We start from the raw sequence: 21,440 nt of genomic DNA, 5'->3' as shown, positions 1-21,440 counted from the left end.
GGCTGCTCTCTCTCTCTCTCTGCTTGTCTATACAGAGTACAACATTTAACCATTCAATATATATGAGCAGTAAATAAGTGTTGCTTTCATATTCTTATGTAGAGTAATGACGATATGTTTTCACATGTGCGCACTTACATACGCGCAGTCTCACTTTTTTTTCTTTACCATTAATGATTAGCTACTTATATTGTTCCATTTATTACATTAAATAACATTACTTCAAACAAGCATATTAATTTTTTTACATTAATTTTACTACAGCTACAATCAGGGTCTTATTTTCTTCAGTTTTATATGTAGAACCAATCAGTCACTGGTTTTGTAAGCATTAACGAAAACAATGCCGGCAGCCGTCTTGTCTCCTCGTGTTAATATTCCATGTATTATTAATGAATTGTATTGTTCATTTTGCACACACAAACATTAATTCAATAAAAAAAATTCAGAAACATTAATTAAAATATATATGAACGGTAATTTAGTGTTGCTTTCATATTCTTATATAGAGTACTGACGATATGTTTTCACATGTGCTCACTTACATTCGCGATCTCTCTTTTTTTCTTTACCATTATCGCTAGCTACTTCTATTGTTCCATTTATTAACATTAAATAACATTACTTAAAACAACCATATTAATTTTACTACAGCTACAACCAGGGTCTTATTTTCTTCAGTTTTATATGTAGAACCAGTCAGTCACTGGTTTTGTAATCAACGAGAAAAATGCTGTCTCATTTCCTTGTGTGTTTTAATATTCTACGTATTATTAATGAATTGTATTGCTCATTTTGCACACATAAACATTAATTCAATCAAAAAGACATTCAGTAATAAACAATAATGAAACTTTTGTACATAAGAGAAATGACGCTGTTTACATGATTGTGCACGTCGTCTGAACGTTGGTGGGCAGTTCAAACACGTCGAAATTCGAGTTTCAAACCGTCAAAATTTTAAATTGTTTTGTTTTTTGTGTGTTCAAATAAAAAATGTTGAATTAAAAACTCGCGAAATTTGAGAAGCTACTGTACGACATTTAACCCTTCAATTTGTCTTCAAAGAGACCATAAAGCAGAGAAAGTGGTGCTAGTGCTTCCAAGCATAAGCACAAGTCACTATCTATCCAGGAAAAGGGTGAATTTCCATGGTCCGGCACCGGTCAAGTCCCGAGGTTGCCGGACTAGAGAGGTACAACCTGTATATACCAAAATAAAGAACAAAGCATGTAGAATATCGTGGTATAAGGAAAAATAATATAACACAAAAACTCACGGAATAATTTAAAGGGCCGAGCGGCGCACCCTCCCCTCACTCTAATGGCCAGAGCGACACTGGCTTCATGCTGGGCTGCCACGTACACGATGACCAAGACCGTCTCGGGGAAGGTGATATGGCCCACACAAAGAAAACAACGTCTGTCATATGACATCCAAAGTTCAGTCAGTTTCACTGAATAGTTTTTGAGTTATTTGAAAATATAGCCCATTGGACGTGGCGTCGAGAGGCTGAGCACAAGTTTTTTCGCCTTTTATGTTTGACGTCCAGTGTTAGCACAGGGAAAAACTGGAGTACCCGAAGGAAACTGGTGATGTTTGGTAGAGTCACACTCACATCCTTCCCCAAGTGTTTGGGTTGCAAGGAGAGATTTGTATTTTCTGATTATTGTCAGGTCAAAGGTCAGTCTGGGTTGCAACAACAAGCTATATATCAATCTTACCTTAGAATATTTATCACTGCTTTTTTCTTTGTTTGGCTTATTCCTTTCTCTTCTATTTGCTTTCTCTCTCTGTTTTTTCCCTTGGTTCATCTCAACTTCAGCTTGTTTCTCTGCTTCTAGTTTAGCAGCATCTTCAGCCCTCTTTTTATTTACAATAGCCATCCTGTAGGATTAAATCAAACTGTAGAACTGTAAAGGGAAAATAACTCATTTCAAATTACACTAGACTGTCAACCCACAACACCCATGAGTTCAATCCCAAGGCCAGGCAGTGGTGATCTACATGAAGCAGGCTACACACCACATTAATGTTTTAAGCTTATACTGATCACTTTGGGGTTGCCAACCTAAAAATTATGGTATGCATACTAAAGAATATCTGAGAATTTGTAGGAAATGGATGAAGAAGGATGAAAAAGGAGTTTACAATACATGAATGAGGTGAAGGGAAAAGCGGGAATATAGGAATGAAAGATTGAAATGAAAGGGAAGAGGGGGAAAGAAAGAAGGAAGATGTGAAGGCGAGAGTGAGAGGATGGTATAAGCACATGGTACAGATAGAGAAACATGAGAGGGACTGCAACTGTAATCCCAGGGTGGTTCAAGGACACAGATGCATAGAGGAGTCAGCACATGAGACCTCAGTGGGCAATGGGAAGTGACAACACAATAAACCTCAAAACACCAACATTCTTACGCTGTTGTTACTACTGTATTACTGAACCAACCCACCCACACATCCACACAAAGTCTTAACATCTCATATATTAAATTACTTCAACCCACCTGTCTTCGTATCTCTTATTGAAATCCTCCATTGACTCCAGTGTTCCAGTTTCTTGTTCAAAGCGAGCATAAGCTGAGCCTATTTCTTCTATCCAATCCCAGACACGTTCCAGGGCACGGCGGAAAAGTTTACGGCAGTGTTTCTCTGTGCCATAACTCCTGAAGAATATAGAGATATGCCTTGGTGATGGGTTACAGTATTCATTTCAACATGTACCACTTAAATTCAGAGGTCACAAATTGATTACAATAATAATTGTTATTTTTTAACTGCATACAGTGGTCCCTCGGTTAACGAACGCCTCGGTTAACGAAATTTCGGTTAACGAACTGCCTCCCATAAGATTCTTAAATTCGGTAAACGAACAAAAATTCGGTTAACGAATTTCTTACGAACCGACCTCAACATGTTTTCGCTTGCACTGGCCGGTCAACCAGCTTTAGCATTAGTCTGCCAATACATTAATCGGTTCTAGGGCTTAAATTCCTTACTATTTTAGTAAATATCAAGAAGTTTATACTATTCAATAATTTTAAAAGTTTAATATTCAATTTTTTAGTCAATTTAACAATTATTGAACATAATTGAAGGTAAAGTGACTAGTTTAATGCGCGGCATCCAGCCTCTTAACACAGCAAACAGGCGTTAGTCTCTCTCTGTTTTCACTGGAGGTAACATCTTGCTTGAGACTCTCTTCAACTAAACGCTTTTTTTCTGTGTTTCCAAGCAAATTATTGGTCATTTTGAAATATATTTTACATATTGACAATATATAATGCAGTGCAGTGTTGATTTAAAGAAAATAATCTTGAAATACACCAAGAGAACTAAAATTTTATGGGTGAAATGGTGCCATGGGGTGACTTCTCTTCCACCCCAATGCCTTTCTTCTTCCTTCTCCTCCACCCCCATTCTAATTCCCATCATCATCATCATCATCCAGGAGCCTTCTACATACACACCTCAAAGTAAGTGAACTTTTCTACCATTTTTGTTGAATTTAGGCAATTTTCAGTGAGCTGGAACCAATTACCCAAAAACCCATTGAAACAATGGTTTCGGTTAACGAATTTTTCGGTTAACGAACAACCTGCTGGAACGGATTGTGTTCGTTAACCGAGGGACCACTGTATTATTTTCACACATAGGCAAATTTTTCCTAAAAGATGGGAATGTTATCCAACCATAAAATACAAGTGTTGTACATGTGCACACAGACACAAGAATAGAATGACACATTCATTTAGGCATGTACACATTCAAAGTTGAAAACAGACACATGTAAATAAATCCCAAAACTGGTTATTTGTATATTTATTACGTCTTTTCACTCTCTTTCAAGACCCTTAGAAACTTAATGGAGGTGTGGCTGGAACTAAGAACAAACAAACAAGTGAATTCTTCAATCATTTACTCACTCCTAAAGCACTCCCTTATCACAAAAAATATATCAAATATCAACCTGGATAACTTCTGTTTTAATATACATCAACAGTTGTTCCTCACCCACATATCATTCAATGCCATACTCTCCACCACTGCTTCTAACATATAGTACAGTACTGCTTCTTTTTGATGTCCAAGCTTCTCAATTCTCGTGTCACTCGCCCAAATCCTTCCATCTCCTTAAGTCTTCCTCTCTCCCTCCTATCATTCCCCTTTATACGCTTTCTTTACCAATCTTTCACTTCCCATTTACTGTACTTAATTTGTTCAAATCTTCAGGCAAACCCTAATCTGCTCTCCACTTGACAGTTCTTTCACTTCCCCATCTCAGTGTTCCTGTATTTATTAATCTCTACAGCCTACTTAGTGCTCTCAAGCATGTCAATTTTAATTAGTTCAAATCACTTCTAGTCAGTTCATGTAATTTTTAATTAGCTTATATCACTTCCTATAAATTCACATCTCTCTTAATTAGCTCACACCATCTCTAATTAGCTCATTACTTCTAAATAATTCATGTCACTTTTAATTAGCTCCTTCCTTTTGCATACCTCTCTAAATTGATGAACTCCAGCCAAAGACTTGCATTCTTGAAGTTGTTGTTTCGCTTCATAATAATGTCATTCCAGATTTCTCTTGCTCTTTCTTGATTATGAGCACATTCAGCTTCTATCCGAGCCAAGAAACGAGGTACGATACTCTCCAGGTCTCCGTCTTCACCAAAATCTAAATAAAAAAATACTATCATAAGTCTTAGTTCACATTAACTCATGAACTCTTTGTAGAAATGAATATTATTATGGTAAAGATCAGTCCTTGTGAAAGAGTTCAGAGTAAGCAGGGTTTTAAATATGAACTGACCATCCTGTACAAAATGCCTAGTTCAAGCGTTGTCTGTCTGAGAAGGTTCAAATTTTTTCTAATTAATAAGCTTCATTTGACTGATCATATAAAATGTATTGCTCCTAGTTGAGGTCATCTTTAAACACATCTAAAATCACTACATTTGCAGCAGCCTGTCTCATATTTAATGATTTACAGGAGGTCCCCAACATACGAACATTCGATTTACGAATGCCCGCCGATAAGAACGGGGTTAATCTTGAAATTTACAGTATTTTATTTATTTGATGACTTATTTTTTTACTTCCATTTACTGTATTTTGTCATTCTATTTCTTCCTTTGTCTTAAATTAAGTGATGTTAGATATATATACAAGGACTTAGGCTATGATATAAAGGGATTTTAAACATAAATTTCCTGTCAGCAATTAAGGACACCAGATACATTGTTACTATACCCCTGAATCAGTTCTGCCTAATCCCTGTTATTGATTTTACCCATGTATTCTTATCAATTTTTAAAATCCTACTTCTCCATAACTTCTTGCTAGATTATGTTGAAACTTATGTGGAATATTGATAATTTTCTCTTCTTGAACATGAAATATAGATATTTCTGATTATCGTTTTCATATTGGGTGGATGAATTTTTTTCCTAACTTACCATTTTTTTTCCAAATATTTATAAATATAAATCAGTAAATAATAAACCAAGCCAAATATAAAGAAAATCTATATGTTACACCAAGCACATTATGTTAGTCTACTACTTAGTTTTTGTTTTATTAGAATCGGCCCAAAAATGGATGAGCCTTAGGGATTTGAAGGTAAGAAAAATTTTTTAGGAGATACAGGTTGATAAAGGTGGCGTGAGAGCAACTCACGATTGTACCTCACTCTCGTATGTTTCATGGGTCACTGACTCTTGTGACAACGGTCTCCCATGGTTAGCTTGCTGAGAACGGTGCCAGATACTGATTTTTACCAAGTGATTGGTATTACTTTACACCAAAATATTATTATAAATACTGTACTTTTCTAAAGCTTTTCCTATGTGAACAGAACAGCCCTCTAAATGAAGGGAGGGTAGAACAATCATGCACAGCTACATAAATATTAAGAATTATGCAATAAAAATAAGTCAGCATATAGCCTAAGCAACAGCTTTCCTCAAGAATTTTTCTGAATATTTTCATAATTTTCCGATTTTCATTGTATTTTCAGCCGGACGCTACCCTTAAGCTGTTTCCTGAACCTATTATTTATCTGTCTGATAATATAAAGAATTAACACTTCTTTAAGCATTTCATCACTCATTTATTAATGATTTATACTAAAAAGCCACAGACTCCTTGATCCCCAGCCTTTTTATATACAGTACTGTAGAGTACAGGAGTGCTTCGATTTACGGAATCATTTTACGAAAATTCGCTATTACTGTAAAAAAGAAAAGAAAAAAAGTTTCAGTGCTTTATTATACAAACAAAAACCCAGCTTATACGAAAAAATTTTGGTGTTTTTTCGGAGCATTAGAACACGTTGAGTTGCTGACACAGGCATCTGAGAGCATTCCGTGCTGAAAACGGATACTAAGCAGTATGCTGTAGTGCAGACTATTAAGAAGCAACATGTTTTAATTGAATCTGTTTACATTATTGGTGGCATGTTGCCAAGTTAGACTCATCACTGTAGTCTCATCTTCTTAGCCCCTTCCCTACTAGTCTGAGCTGTGAGCCATGTTATGGTTATTTTTCAAATCATAACTTTGGGTAGATATAAGTAATTTTTTCATTTAATTTTTTTACTCTCTTACATGCACACACAATCTTTCATACAGAATGTGCAAAAAATAAAATAAAAATCATCGTAAGGTCGAAAACATAAACAAAGTAAACATTTCTTGCATGTGAAGAGTCAGCACACAGATATGGGGAGGGGAAGTGGCATGGGGGATCACAGCTGTTTGCTGTCCCATGTTCCTTGTGTTGTGAAACAATTGCCAAATGGCAATGTGGTATTTTTTCTTTTATTTTATTTATTTGTATTATTTTTATTTGTTCCACACATTTACTGTTGAATAGGGGTACAATAATACAGTAAAAGAAAGAAAGTGTTTATCCTATCCTTATCAAATGTGTCACTATGAAAACCAAGCTGAACAGCAACTGTTTACGGAGTGCATCACTAGAGTCAGGTCAGAAGCCCGTTAAGATCTGTATGCATTTGTGGAGTTTTATTTTTAATGTTATACATTTTTATAATACAGGGTATAATTTATATATCATTTATATGTCAAATGAAGGTGCTACTGTAGCTTTATTTACAAGCATGGGTAACCGATCACCAAATAAGAGGTAGACATATATAACTGATCATCCTATGCACCAACCTCCTACAGTTACCCGTAAGTAGAATACCTAATGTTTATTCTAATATGGATTAAATAAACTCAATGCCATACTGTATTGCATTATTAATGCTTGTAAGTATTGTTTCACACAACCACATAAAAAAAAAAGCTTAAAATGTGTATTTTTATGTTTTTGGGACTTTTTTTCTGTAGGAACATATCTTCCTTTATATAATGGGAGTCAATGTTAAATATTGCTTTGATTTATGTAAGGTTTTCCAGGAAAATATCCCTTTCATAAATCGAAGCACACCTGTACTGTACAGTACTCTCTGTGTCATCTACCCAAACACTTAATAAAAACTTAGAAATAGTAAACTTGGACATTATTTACACTTATCAATCATGCTTATAGCCTGTTGTCCTGCTTCTCTGAGAGCATGAAGCTCTGCATCATGGGACTGGTCCCACTTGATTTGTCTGCGCAAATATATAAGGTATGCCATCCACATGCGAGTAGCTTCACCACCAGACTGAAGACCACATCCAAGACCTTTCTCCAAGGCACCTGAGTAGTAAAAAGGAAAAAGAAAAAAAGAAACTGTATTAGTAACATTTGCTTAGAAAGCAAGAATCATTCCTGAAATCCCACCACGACCTCATCTGCAAATTTAGTGAGAAGTTTCTGCACCATCCTCGACACCGGCTCCTACTACCTACCGTATATCTCGGCCTACAAGACGGAATTTGAACAAAAAAAAAATCAGCCCAAAGTTAGGGGGTCGTCTTAAGCACCAGAGATAAAATTCTTACCTCTTAAATTTTGCGGTTTAGCGTGTCAAGAGTGGTGATGGAAACATGGTAAACCACTCACAAGGTCCTACCACTAATTATTTTATACTGAAACTTACATTTGGGAAGCTGGATTAAAATGAAGATTACCGGTATATTAAAATAATAAAAATGTATTATAAACCAGTCTAACATACCGTAAAAGAACAATATACCCCGGTAATAAACACAGCTGCTATCATCACCCCCCCCCCCCATTTGCCAGTGACGAGAAAGGGAAAGCGACCTTGACAGTGACCGCCTGTGGCTATTTTTAGCCGTCCTTGTGTTCGGAGGTGGTCAGTAATGCATATCTGTATATTTACTGATCATAATACTTATCTCCTATAAATAATTAATTTAAAATTAATTTTTTTACAAAGAATATTCAGTAAATGACTGCGTTAATTCTTGAAACTACCGACAGTGGTAAATTTAGGATGAGAATGATTAACAGAAGTCACGTCATGGATTCGGAGTTTGGTCCTTAATGATCATAAATGTCTGGTCAACTTCACCTACCAGGTATAATGGTAGCCTCCCTTTTTCGCGAAACAAGTATATAATTAAAGAAAATACTTGCAGTGTGTTTAATGTATTACAATATATTATAGCTAAATAAATAAACAAATAAATCGGCAAATCTATTTCAAGTAAATGGAAATATTTTACTCACACCAACATTAGTTCCAGTTAAATAACTGACGCTTAAGTGAGTCACTAGTGTACAACAGCGGGTAAAATTTGATGCCAATACTTGAAGTGAATTGGCATTATTTTAAATAACCAACCATAAATAAATGGAAAAAAGATCAAAGGTGAAACATTATATTGTATGTATGTTGTGTTGTCAAAGGAAGAGAAACAATTGAAACTCAGCAATTGTGTGTAAATGAGGCAGTAAGATAAATCAGCAACCTAAGACTTGGTCACAATTTTCGTGATGCCATATGGAAGTAGGGTCTACCATTAGACAATACTGTACATTATGCTTCCAATATCTTCCCAGGCAGTAGAATCTCCCTGTTTGGTAGCTGCCTAAAACTTTTAGTAATATTACTTTGATACAACATGATAAATTTGACAAACAATGAAAATAAACAAACAAAAGTTATTTACCAAGACCTTCTCTCTCAGAACAGAGGGGAGATAAGACGGCTATTTATAGCCCGTCTTTGTGTAGGAAGTCGACCACACTAGAAATAATTCATTTAAAATTTATATTTTTTACATAGAATATTCAGTACATGACTGCAATTATAAAATATTGTGAATATATATATATATATATATATATATATATATATATATATATATATATATATATATATATATATATATATATATATATATATATATATATATATATATATATATATATATATATATATATATATATATATATATATATATATATATATATATATATATATATATATATATATATATATATATATATATATATATATATATATATATATATATATATATATATATATATATATATATATATATATATATATATATATATATATATATATATATATATATATATATATATATATATATATATATATATATAAATATTTGTGTAATAAATGTATGTAGTAAGTATGTACAGTAATCTTTTTCACTCAAATCCTAATGAAACACTATTGAATTAGAATACTGTAGCTCGCTGAAGCAAGCTTATAAATTAAAGAAAATACTTCCAGTGTGTTTAATATATTACAGTATGATATAAATAAACAAATAAATCGGTAAATCCATTTTAAGTAAATGAAACAATTGTATTCGACACCGACATTAGTTCAAGTTAAATAACAAACTTTTAAGTGAGTCACGTGTTTACACTACATCAACCGGTAACGTTTGATGCCATTACTTGAAGTGAATTGGCTTTATTTTAAAAAACCAAGGATGTGTAAACAGCACTGGTCAATGGGATGGTTGGTAAAGGACTACTGGGTCAGTAAGCTCCCAATGGTAAGTGTCACATTTGGGGTACCGGTCTTATACAGCGAATAGGGCTCAAAAGCTACTTTTTAAATGGAAATTTTGGGGGCCGTCTTATACACCCCGTCGCCTTGTAGGCCGAGATATACGGTACTACCACCTGAGATCCCTCGCCCGAGAATTGCTGTTCAACACCACAACCGCATCCAGCCCATATGAGCACAAACTGATCGCTATAAGAATAGTCCAGTCCCAACCATTGTAAAAATTATCAATAACTTGTAATCAACCAGTGTATTCGCTCCCAGTCAATCTTACTTTTTGCACTGTCACTATGTTGAAATGCCATGTAGTTTGAGCTTCTCCCCCACCTAGTTATTATATATCATATTTGTATCACTTATGTTGCTTGTATATTATTTGTAAATCAAGAGACCCATTCCCCAATTATGTAACTGTATATTTTCAGCCTTCCGGCTGCCATGCTCTTTCAATAAAACGTTAATTATTATTATTATTATTATATAACAAAGTCTTAAAAGAAATCAATTGTGAATAAGCCTGTTAAAGAGTGGGGGCTTATAACTCAGAGAAGTGCTGAACTACAACAGCTGTGGCTCACCTGATGACTGAGCTATTTCCTCCATGACAGCCTTATCCCTTAAAAATGGGCCTGAAGAGCCATAATTGCCCATGAAGGCTGGGAGCTGAAGGATTGAGTTTGAACAGCATTCTTCAGATTAATGAAAGGTAACTGAAGGGCTCCCTTCACATTTGGACTTTCCTGCTACCCATTTGGCATATTTTCCATCAGTGTTCACATTTTCAAGTTCATTTAATACTTTAAAAAGTAATCTAATGTTTAATGGTCTAAGTATACAGTTCCATAAAATGTGTTTTAAAAGTTCTGTACATTCACACAAATTTTGGGGTAATAAAACAATCCTCCTAATTACTGTACACAGTGAAAGAATGAAGTATCTACCCAGGGTTTTGAAGAATACATTGCAGAATAGTTGAACCATTCAACTTACGCATGTGTGGAGCCCATAAACAGTTAGCAGGCCTGTGGAACCTCGGAAAGGGGTTGTCAGTGACATCATTCACTGTGTTGGGTAGTCAGGTTTCATTATACTTTGGCCAAAGTTTGGAAGATACTTAATTTTCTCACTGTATAGGACATGGACTTCTAAGGGAAAAATTCTTTGAGCCTAGAGCATCTTCATCAAAGATGTTATTTCTCAGGAACACATTAGCCGATCTAAACCAATACATTCTGAGCATTTCTGTTGGTATGAAGATGATTAATGACAAAAATCCCGAGCAATTGTTGTCAAGCAGCTGTTTCAATAGCAGAAATAATAGGTTTTACATATACAACCTCTGTCTAATACTGTCAATCAGTCAGTCAAATATAAATGAGATGCACATTTTCACCTTTTATTTTTGATGCAACAGAGTTTTCTTCTCCCTGAGTGGCAAACATTTGTAGAGCTGTGATGTGGAACTCACACAGTGTTGCAGACCATGGACAGTTTCTTTGGCTGCGCTCACAAACTGGTAAAACAACATAATCTAACCAGGGAAACTGATGCATGACAAAACGGACATACTCCTCCCACAAACCTACGAAAAAATGGATAAATACACATTAACACATCTGTTGATAACAAGTCAGGGAATTATGCAAAATATCGTATATTAAGTTCAAAGGAAAATATACAGTAGCATATTAGGATAAATCACAAAGAGTGATTACTTGACACATGTAATTTTTCTTACCAACATCAAGACAGTGCTCAGTGACAGCTCTCTCATATAAACTCTGTACAGCTGCTGGGTTGTCTGTTTCTTTTATATGGTTGATGTAACGTCGATATGCAGCCAGCTTATCAACGTCATTTGCAACAGTAAGCTAAATACAATACATAATTAGTACTAAGAAACATATTAACAAAGGGCCTAAAAAAATAAATCTCCCAACAAATATTTCTAACAGATAATTTTTTTTAGAAACAAACTAAAAATTAAGAATGATTTAACTCCTTCAGCAGTGACAGTACAGATCTAGAATTAATCTTTTTCTACAATATACATCTAAGAACCTAACCCAGCCCAACCCCACCCATACAGAATATTTGACTTTATATTCTTCATCAAGTGTTTTTTAATCAAATATTTTCCATGTTTACTTATCAAGAGAGATTTGAAGAATTTTTGGGTAATACTCCCTGATCTGGCAAATTCATGTTTCAGACATCTGTTTTTCTGCAAATCCATGCAGTTTACTGACCGTTACCCAATTACCGTGTTTATCGCTCATCCATTTGCAACTGCCAAAAAACATTACAATAATTGTTCTGAAATTTAAAGAAAATTATTGTAATCACCATGACAGCTTAAAAAATTTAATATTCAAGTATGAGTATACATATACAGTAAACATGTACTTACCTTATAACACTCAGGACATTAGAGTCTAGCTTCTTAAAACCATTTTCTTTAATACAGAGCAATACAGAAATAAAGAAAATACAGTGATATCCTCATTATCCGGAACAATTGGTGCAGAGCACTTCCGGTAGTGAGAGATTTCCGGGTAACGAGATGACTCTCTAAAAGCAGGAAAAACTTCCCCATCCCCGGAATTTTTCGGGTATCGGGAAAAATTTCTCGGAATTTTCCAGAAAATTTCAATTCCGGCTATCGGAGAATTCTGGGTTTGAGGGATTCTGGCTAACGTAGATATTACTGTATAATATAAAACTAAAATAACAAAAATAAAGAGCATCAGTGGGTGTGTGTGTGTGTGTGTGTGTGTGTGTGGAGGTGGTGAGCTGTACTGCTTCACCAACTCACCCACGTCTCTCCTCTGATGTGATGTCATGGTGCACACACACACACCACTGCAGTGTTTACATATACCGCGGGTACTGTCTCGGCGACCCCAAGTGCCGGAGACAATGACTCGCAGTGTTTACTACTAGACAAATATTAACGGATGTCTACCATTGTCAGTGGCCCCCAGAGTGCCGCCAGCGAGTTTATGGCCACTGTGGACAAACACTTCCGTCCAACATCAGGTCACAAGAATGTTTACAAGTCCAGCTCAAACATTACCAGATCTATAGATAATCTATATGTTGACTCTTCGTTTCTTATTTTTTTTTTTTTGAAAGCTTCTGTCAATCCAGTGACCCACTCCCCGCTTCCACCAAATGTAACCTATCACCTCTGTTCATTGTATATTTTCAGTCTTCGGGCTGCCATGTTATCTCAATAAACCCTCACACACTTCCTTCAGCCTTCATAGGATAAGGACGTGTGTAGTCGGCGCTGCCCGCTAATGCGGCCGTGGTCTCTTGACCAAGGAGATAGCTGCCAGCCTGGTCTGCCAGGCCTTCTCCTTCCCATCTGGATTTATCAACATCCTCACACCAACAGTACAATTGTGCTTAACGGTCAGTGTTGACCTGACCCTTGACATGACACACCCAGCCTGAGGTACACTCGCCACCACCAGTGCTAGATGAGAACCCAAGAAACACTCCAGACTACACCAGGAGAGAAGTGAGGACTCCCTACTCCACCCAGGTGAGGAACTATGAATTCCTACATACATCACATGAGGAACAAGAACCATCTCCAACACACTTTGTGTGAGCTAGAGAACCTACCCGGACCACGTGGTGCATCTGCAGCTGTAGTGAGGTCACGGCTTAACAGCCAGGTTTGGCACCGACATCAGGTCACAAGAATGTCTACAAGACCAGCTTCCACAGTACCAGATCTACAGTATATGTTGACTCAATGTTTCTTATGTTTTTGTATTGAAAGCTTTTGTCAATCAAGTGACCCACTCCCCGATTCCACCATATGTAACTTATCATCTCTGTTCATTGTATAAGTTTCAGCACGCACGCACGCATGCTGAAAAAAAAACTTTCGGTTTTCAGAGCTTTTCGGTTTTCGGAATTTCGGATAAAGGGTTATCAACCTGTATTACAATGATATTCTATTCATACTGTGCTTGATATTATACATTCACGGAAATGTTATATTTTTGCTGAAATGACATACGTATTACAGTGGAAAGTGGGATAAAATCATGACGAAAACAATTTTTTTTTTTTTTTTATTTATTGGGCACCCCCCTACATCCTTGTGTGAGGTGAAGCGCAGAAGCGTTTACAGCGCCCAACAGGGAAGCCTGCTAAGTTCATGCTTGCCTTATGTCTCATGAGTTAAGGGCGTAGAAGCCTGAAGAGTCAATGGTTTATGTCTGAGCAAGTTATTGGAAGTTCCAACAACTTGTCCCTGAATACGAATTTGCAACTTTCGACTTACAGCAGGTACCTACTTTGCTGCTCGGTGAACAGGGACCGAGGGGACTAGGAAGAGTGTCCAAACAACTTCCACCGGCCCGGGAATCGAACCCGTGACATCTTGCTTGCGAGGCAAGAACGATACCGCTCTACCACCAGCTCCCCCCGACGAAAACAATGACTTTCGCTTTATTTCGTTGTTCAAAAGATGTTACCATAATCGCTTTTCGAATGGTTTTCAGTTAAAAAAAACTGTTGTATTACAATAATATTCTATCTTAATTGACTAGAATAAATACTACAATACCATATTTCTGAATATTTTCATCAAAATCCATCAAAATCATTTTCCTTGTCAACGTCTTCAGCACCAAACAGCTCCTCCCAATCTTCTCCTTGAACAGGGCTAGAGGGTACATGTTTTTCGAATCGTTTTCAGTTAAAAAACTGTTACATCACACATATATTTTACCTAAACTACGCCTGAATGAATATAGTCTCAGAAATAAATACTGTACAGTTGTACCCCACTTAACGCGGTCAATTGAACCCAGAGGGTCCCGCGTTAAGTGAAATCCGCGTTAAGTGAACAACAGAACATATGGGATTAATTCCAATAGAAACCGGCCCGACCCCCAAACTCCACTTTTTGAAGGCACATACCTATGTTGTAGTAAAAATAACATCTTAATTTTATGATGGTACATGCACACAATTAATACTTAAGAGAAATAGAGAAATACAGTCGCCAAGTTAATGTCCATTCAAATAATGGACTCAACTCCCTCCCCCTCTCACACTACACAGCCGGCTAACAGATGGTCGGTCGGTCCCTCCCTCCCCCCCCCACCCCCCACCAACCGTCCCAAGGAGATGTGTGGGATAACCTCAAACTAAAGTTAGGAAAATATAATTGACATTGCTGGATTCCTTGTAAGACCAGGAATATTTTGAATATAAATGTCATATATTTTGCACAAAAGATAACATAGTTACCTAGAGAAAAATTTTTATCTAAAAATTGTAAGTTTAAAGCAAAATATATGATGTTTATATTCAAAATGATCACCAAATTATAAGAATTCCAGCAATGTAAATTATATTCTGACCGGGTAATTTGTATGAATTTTATGAGCTAAAACAAATATCTTCAGTTAATAAAAAAAAAATAATCTTCACGACACTATCTGTCAATCAAAGTACCCCACCTTGCCTCCCCCCCTCTTCCAACCGCGCGGTCAGTCCCAACCCTCCCCCCCACCCCCCACCAATCCTCCCTTCCAGGGTTTTTAACATTTAGTATTAAATAATACCTCAGATTAAAGTTAGGATAATATAATTGACATTGCTGGATTCCTTGTAAGACCAGGAATATTTTGAATATAAATGTCATATATTTTGCACAAAAGATACCATAGTTACCTAGAGAAAAATTTTTATCTAAAAATTGTAAGTTTAAAGCAAAATATATGATGTTTATATTCAAAATGATCACCAAATTATAAGAATTCCAGCAATGTAAATTATATTCTGACCGGGTAATTTGTATGAATTTTATGAGCTAAAACAAATATCTTCAGTTAATAAAAAAAAATAATAATTCTTCACACGGTAACAGATGGTCGGTTGGTCCCTCCCTCCCCCCCACCCCCCACCAACCGTCCCAAGGAGATGTGTGGGATAACCACTAAATTTTAATAAATAATACCTCAAACTAAAGTTAGGATAATATAATTGACATTGCTGGATTCCTTGTAAGACCAGGAATATTTTGAATATAAATGTCATATATTTTGCACAAAAGATACCATAGTTACCTAGAGAAAAATTTTTATCTAAAAATTGTAAGTTTAAAGCAAAATATATGATGTTTATATTCAAAATGATCACCAAATTATAAGAATTCCAGCAATGTAAATTATATTCTGGCCTGGTAATTTGTATGAATTTTATGAGCTAAAACAGGCAGTCAGGCAGGGTGGCGGGTGGGGCAAATCTAAAAATAGCGTCTCGGACACTCACCGCGTATATGTGGAAAAAATCCGCGTTAAGTGAAAGTTCAGCTTTGGCAAGGCACCGCGTATATGCGAAAACGCGTTAAGTGAAACCGCGTTAGGCGGGGTAAAACTGTAGTAGTTTTGCTGAAACGTGATGTATTTCAATGTAAAATATGATAAAATACATGACAAAAACAAAAGACTTTACCTAACCTTCCGATGTTTTTTTAATAGTTTTCGGTTAAAATACTGTTATATTACAATGATATTCTATTCATACTGTGATTGATATAATACATTCACGGAAATGTAATATTTTTGCTGAAATGACGTACGTATTACAGTGGAAAGTGGGATAAAACCTTGATGAAAACAATCGACTTTCGCTTTCTTTCGTTGTTCAATAGATGTTACCGTAATCACTTTTCGAATGGTTTTCAGTTAAAAAAACTGTTGTATTACAATAATATTCCCTCCTAATTCACTTGAATATATACTTGAATGGAAATATACAATATTTTTGCTGAAACTACCCGCGTTTCAGTGTAAAGTGTCGTAATAATGGTAAACAATTTGCCTTCGGCGCTTGGTGTTTCAGGCATGGCGACCCTCAGTTTATAGGACGTAGAGTGTTTTTAATGAAGGTTTTGCTGTTCTATTACCGTCAAAAACTTGGGTCGACCTATAAACAAGGCATATCAGAAATTAATGATTTCTTGGTCAAAAAATCAGGGTCGACCTATAAACGAGGTAGAATTATAGACGAGTACATACGGTATGTATAAAAAAAATTACTGTAAAAAAAAATGAAGAGCGCCTTGCGCAAAGAAGCTGCCTTGCTAATGGGTGGTAAACAACACTCTGAGCTTGGCCGGCCTTTTGTTTTCACACATCTGGAACAGGAACTGGAGAAAAACTTTCTCAGGTTTCTTACAGCATTTTTGCATCCCTATTCAACATGAGCAAGAGAGCCAGTGATGGTAGTGATGTTTCAAAAGCTAATAGAAAGTGTCTAATCTTAGCCGAGAAACTAGATGTGTTAAAACGACATGAAAAAGGTGAGAGGACTGTGGATATTATATGGAGCAAGCAATGAATATATATTCTGAAGTGGATCCATTAACAGAACAAAGCCTTAAAATTTAAATAAACGCAAATGACCTCGACATAAAAATGTATATGGCTCCTCCCCGACTTACGACAGGGTTAGGGGCCCAAATCCAGGTCGTAAGTCGAAATGGTCGTGTCGAAAACGCTTAAATAATACATAGAAAATCTAAAATTGGTGTCTCTTTTTCTTCTCAGCACCACAAAACTCTCACTTTTAAGCTTGCCAGCCATTTTAAAGTGAGTTACAAACAAAAATTTTGTCAGTACACAGCACAATCACTGACATTGGGACTCGAAAATATACAATTTGACAAAATTTTGGTACGACTGAGGCAGTCATATGTCCGAGTGGTCGTAAGTTGAGTAGGTCATAAGTCGGGGAGGAGCTGTAATGAGAAAAGAAAGCAGGTGTGCAAGGTTCTTTTGAGAGCTTTATTATTCGAAGGCCTAAACCATCAACTTCAGCTACACCATCAAATTCAGCATCATAAGCATCTTCAACATCAACTTCAGATTTAGTAACAATTTCAGCAATAGCTTTATGGAAAGCTACAGCTTTAGCCAGAGTTGAACCTGATGACTTTGTCATCTGAATAAAAACTCGCACAATATTCATTGGCTGTCCTTATGTTTTAGACTTTACCGCCATTGGTGAATAGAATTTTAGTTTTACATTCGTAAATATTATTCAGAACATATATGAACAGTAAATAAGTGTTGCTTTCATCTTCATATGTTGAGAATGACGATAGGTTTTCACATGTACGCACTTAATGTTCATACGTTGGCATTCCCAATCGTCTCACCTTATTTCTTTACCATCAGAGGTTAGCTACTCCTAGTGTACCATTTATTAACATTAAATAGCATTACTTAAAACATACATACAGGTATTCAATTTTTTTTAAATTAAGTTCACTACAGCTACAACCAGGGTTTTATTTTCTTCAGTTTCTTATGTAGAACCATCATCAATCACGAAAACAATACATATTCAGTAATAAACAATAATGAATCTTTTGTACATATTCTTAAGAAAAATGACATGTTTCCTTGAGTGCGCACGTATACATTGGGTGTAAACACTGACAATAATATCGTCTCTTATCCTCTTGTGTGTTTTAATATTCTACGTATTAATGAATTGTATTGTTCATTTTGCATATACCTGTATAAAGATTAATTCAATCAAATACATATTCAGTAATAAACAATAATGAATCTTTTGTACATATTCTTAAGATAAATGATGCGGTATCCTTAAATGCGCACATATATGTTGGCGTTCCCAATCCATCACTTTTTTTTCTTTGCCATTAGCTACCTCGATTGTTCCATTTATTAACATTAAATAACGTTACTTAAAACATATAAATTCATTTTTTTACATTAATTTTACTACAGCTACAACCAGAGTCTTATTTTCTTCATTTTCTCGTGTAGAACTATCGTCCCGGACTCCCGGCTGTAAACACAAACGAAAACACTGGAGTTCCATCTCCTCTAGTGTGACCATATTATTATTCATATATATTGTATAAGGTGCATTCAGAAACATTATTTAAAGAATATAGTTTGCACTTTTCACTAATTGTATTGTTTTGGGGGGAAAAGAGGGTAAAAAGCCACACAAAAGATATGAAAAGGTCACACTTGGGAACGCATCTCATTATTATTGCTTTATTTCAATGGTAATTAATGATTCGCGATAAGACGATTCACCTTACACTGCAATATTGGAGGACACATTACCGTCGATATTCGAGGCTTTACTGTACCTGTATAACGATAATTTTTTTATTTCATGAGGGAAATCGGGCAGGAAATATTAAAAATGTACCGCCATGGCAAACAAATGCATTACAGTGACCCCTCGGTTAACGAACTCAATCCGTTCCAGAAGGTCGTTCGTTAACCGAAAAGTTCGTTAACCAAAACCATTGTTTCAATGGGTTTTTGGGTAATTGGTTCCAGCTCACCGAAAATTTCCTAAATTCAACAAAAATGGTAGAAAAGTTTACTTACTTTGAGGTGTGTATGTAGAAGGCTCCTGGATGATGATGATGATGATGATGATGATGTGCATTTGAAGTGGGAGGTGGAGGAGAAGCATTTTACTGCTTCTTGGAAGGTGAGTCACCTTCCATGAAAATGTCAGGAACCTCTGGACTGACAGATTCTCCACCATGAACATCCTCTCTCCTTCTTGAAGTGGAAGGCTGAGGGATAGCATCTTGTTCCCTCTGCCTTTTACTGAAGAAAGTGTCAATTGTGGTCTGTGGGGCATCTGTCCTCCTCACCATTAACTTATGTTTAAAGAAGGAGACCACTGAGTCCTCAACATGACACAAAGTTAGTTCAGTTTTTCCACTTCTGGGTGCTTTGAAGCCAGTTCCCTGAACTTCTCCTAGTAGTAAATCACATCTTTCAACTGTTTAGCTGACATATGGTCATCACTTTCAATTTCCTCCTCACCACTGTCAGCCTCTACCTGTAACATCTCATCCAGTTGCTTCAAGTCATCAGGAGTAAGTTCCTCCTCATGAGACATCACAAGCTCTTCCACATCCTCCTCCTCCACTTCAAGGCCCAATGACTGACCAATGGACACAATCTCCTTGTCCAACTCTGTTTCTTCCTCAAATCCCTCAAAATCATGGACTACTGATGGCCACAGTGCTTTCCATGAAGAATTGAGGGATCTAGTGGAGACTTCTTGCCATGATGGCACAATCAATTTTACAGCCTCCAGGATGTTGAATTGTGTCTTCCAGAACTGTTTCAGTGTTAGTTCAGGATCAGTGGAAGTTGCCTGATGACACCTCCTAAACATTTTCTTTATGTACAACTTCTTGAAGTTGCTGATCACATTCTGGTCCATTGGCTGTATGATTGATGAAGTGTTTGGAGGCAAAAACAACACTTTCACAAAGTAAAATTGATAATCCAAATTGCTGGCAAGGTCAGGGTCATGACCAGGAGCATTATCCATGAGGATAAGAGCCTTTAAAGGGAGTTTATTGGTGGTTAGGTAGCTCTTGACAGAAGGGCAAAACACATCAACAACCCATTCATTAAAGAGCTGTCTTGTCACCCATGCCTTACGGTTGGACTTCCAATAAACTCCAAGATTTGTTCTTACCACTTTCTGTTGCTTGAACACCCTGGGGTTTTCAGAGTGGTAGACAAGCATAGGCTTCAGTCGGAAATCCCCTGAAGCATTGGTACCAAGCAATAGAGTGAGACAGTCTTTCATGGGTTTATGCCCAGGTAAAGAGGCTTCATCTTTGGTGATGAATGTTCTTTTGGGCATCTTTTTCCAGAACAGCCCAGTTTCGTCCACATTGAACACTTGCTGTGGAAGATAATTTTCTTCTTCCATCAGTTTTCTAAATTCAACTAAAAACTTTGCCGCCCCTTCTTTATCAGCACTAGCAGCTTCACCATGCCTAACAACACTTAAAATGTCACTTCTTTTCTTAAATTTTTCGAACCAGCCTTTGCTGGCCCAAAAATCTTCCAATTCTGTGCCTGAAGAACCAGGTTGATCTGCCTTTAAATGTTCATAAATCTCCCTGGCTCTTTCACAAATGAAATCACCAGAAACTGAATCACCTTTCATCTGTTTTTCCCGAATCCAGATGATAAGTAACCTCTCAGTTTCTACGATTAGGGATCTACTTTTAAACACTCTTGTAGATTTGTCTCTCACTATCACTTCTTTAAATTTGTCTTTCTGTGCAAGAATTGTCAACACAGTTGATGCCGACATGCCATATTCTTTGCTAAGCACATTTGATTTAATGCCTTGTTCATGTTTTTTTTATGATTTCCTGCTTGGTTTGGATTGAAATAGATTTTCTTGATCTCTTAGGCCCCATGCTGGATTCAAACAATGTCAACACGTGTTTTTCAAAGTTAAACTAGCTGTAAATAAAGAATATGTTTTTAAAATAACACTGCACTGCGCTATATATTGTCAATATGTAAAATAAATTTCAAAATGACCAATAATTTGCTTGGAAACACAGAAAAAGAGCGTTTAGTTGAAGAGAGTCTCAAGCAAGATGT

At 36.2% G+C, this 21,440-nt stretch overlaps 1 protein-coding gene across 1 annotated transcript in view; it reads right to left on the bottom strand.

The window, feature by feature from the left end:
- LOC121867259 (squamous cell carcinoma antigen recognized by T-cells 3-like) overlaps positions 1–21,440 on the bottom strand; it is a 90,733-nt gene that overhangs the window by 28,163 nt on the left and 41,130 nt on the right. Inside the window, exons 6-11 of the mRNA XM_042367119.1 lie at positions 11,720–11,852; positions 11,375–11,563; positions 7,545–7,718; positions 4,509–4,683; positions 2,511–2,669; positions 1,725–1,887 (exon numbers count right to left, since the gene is read on the bottom strand). Coding sequence (XP_042223053.1) covers positions 1,725–1,887; positions 2,511–2,669; positions 4,509–4,683; positions 7,545–7,718; positions 11,375–11,563; positions 11,720–11,852 — 993 coding nt within the window. The remainder of the gene's footprint in view (positions 1–1,724; positions 1,888–2,510; positions 2,670–4,508; positions 4,684–7,544; positions 7,719–11,374; positions 11,564–11,719; positions 11,853–21,440) is intronic.

This window comes from Homarus americanus, unplaced genomic scaffold (assembly GCF_018991925.1).
Source record: "Homarus americanus isolate GMGI-L3 unplaced genomic scaffold, GMGI_Hamer_2.0 scaffold6317, whole genome shotgun sequence".
NCBI lineage: Eukaryota > Metazoa > Arthropoda > Malacostraca > Decapoda > Nephropidae > Homarus > Homarus americanus.
This window is presented reverse-complemented; position numbering and strand designations above follow the sequence as displayed.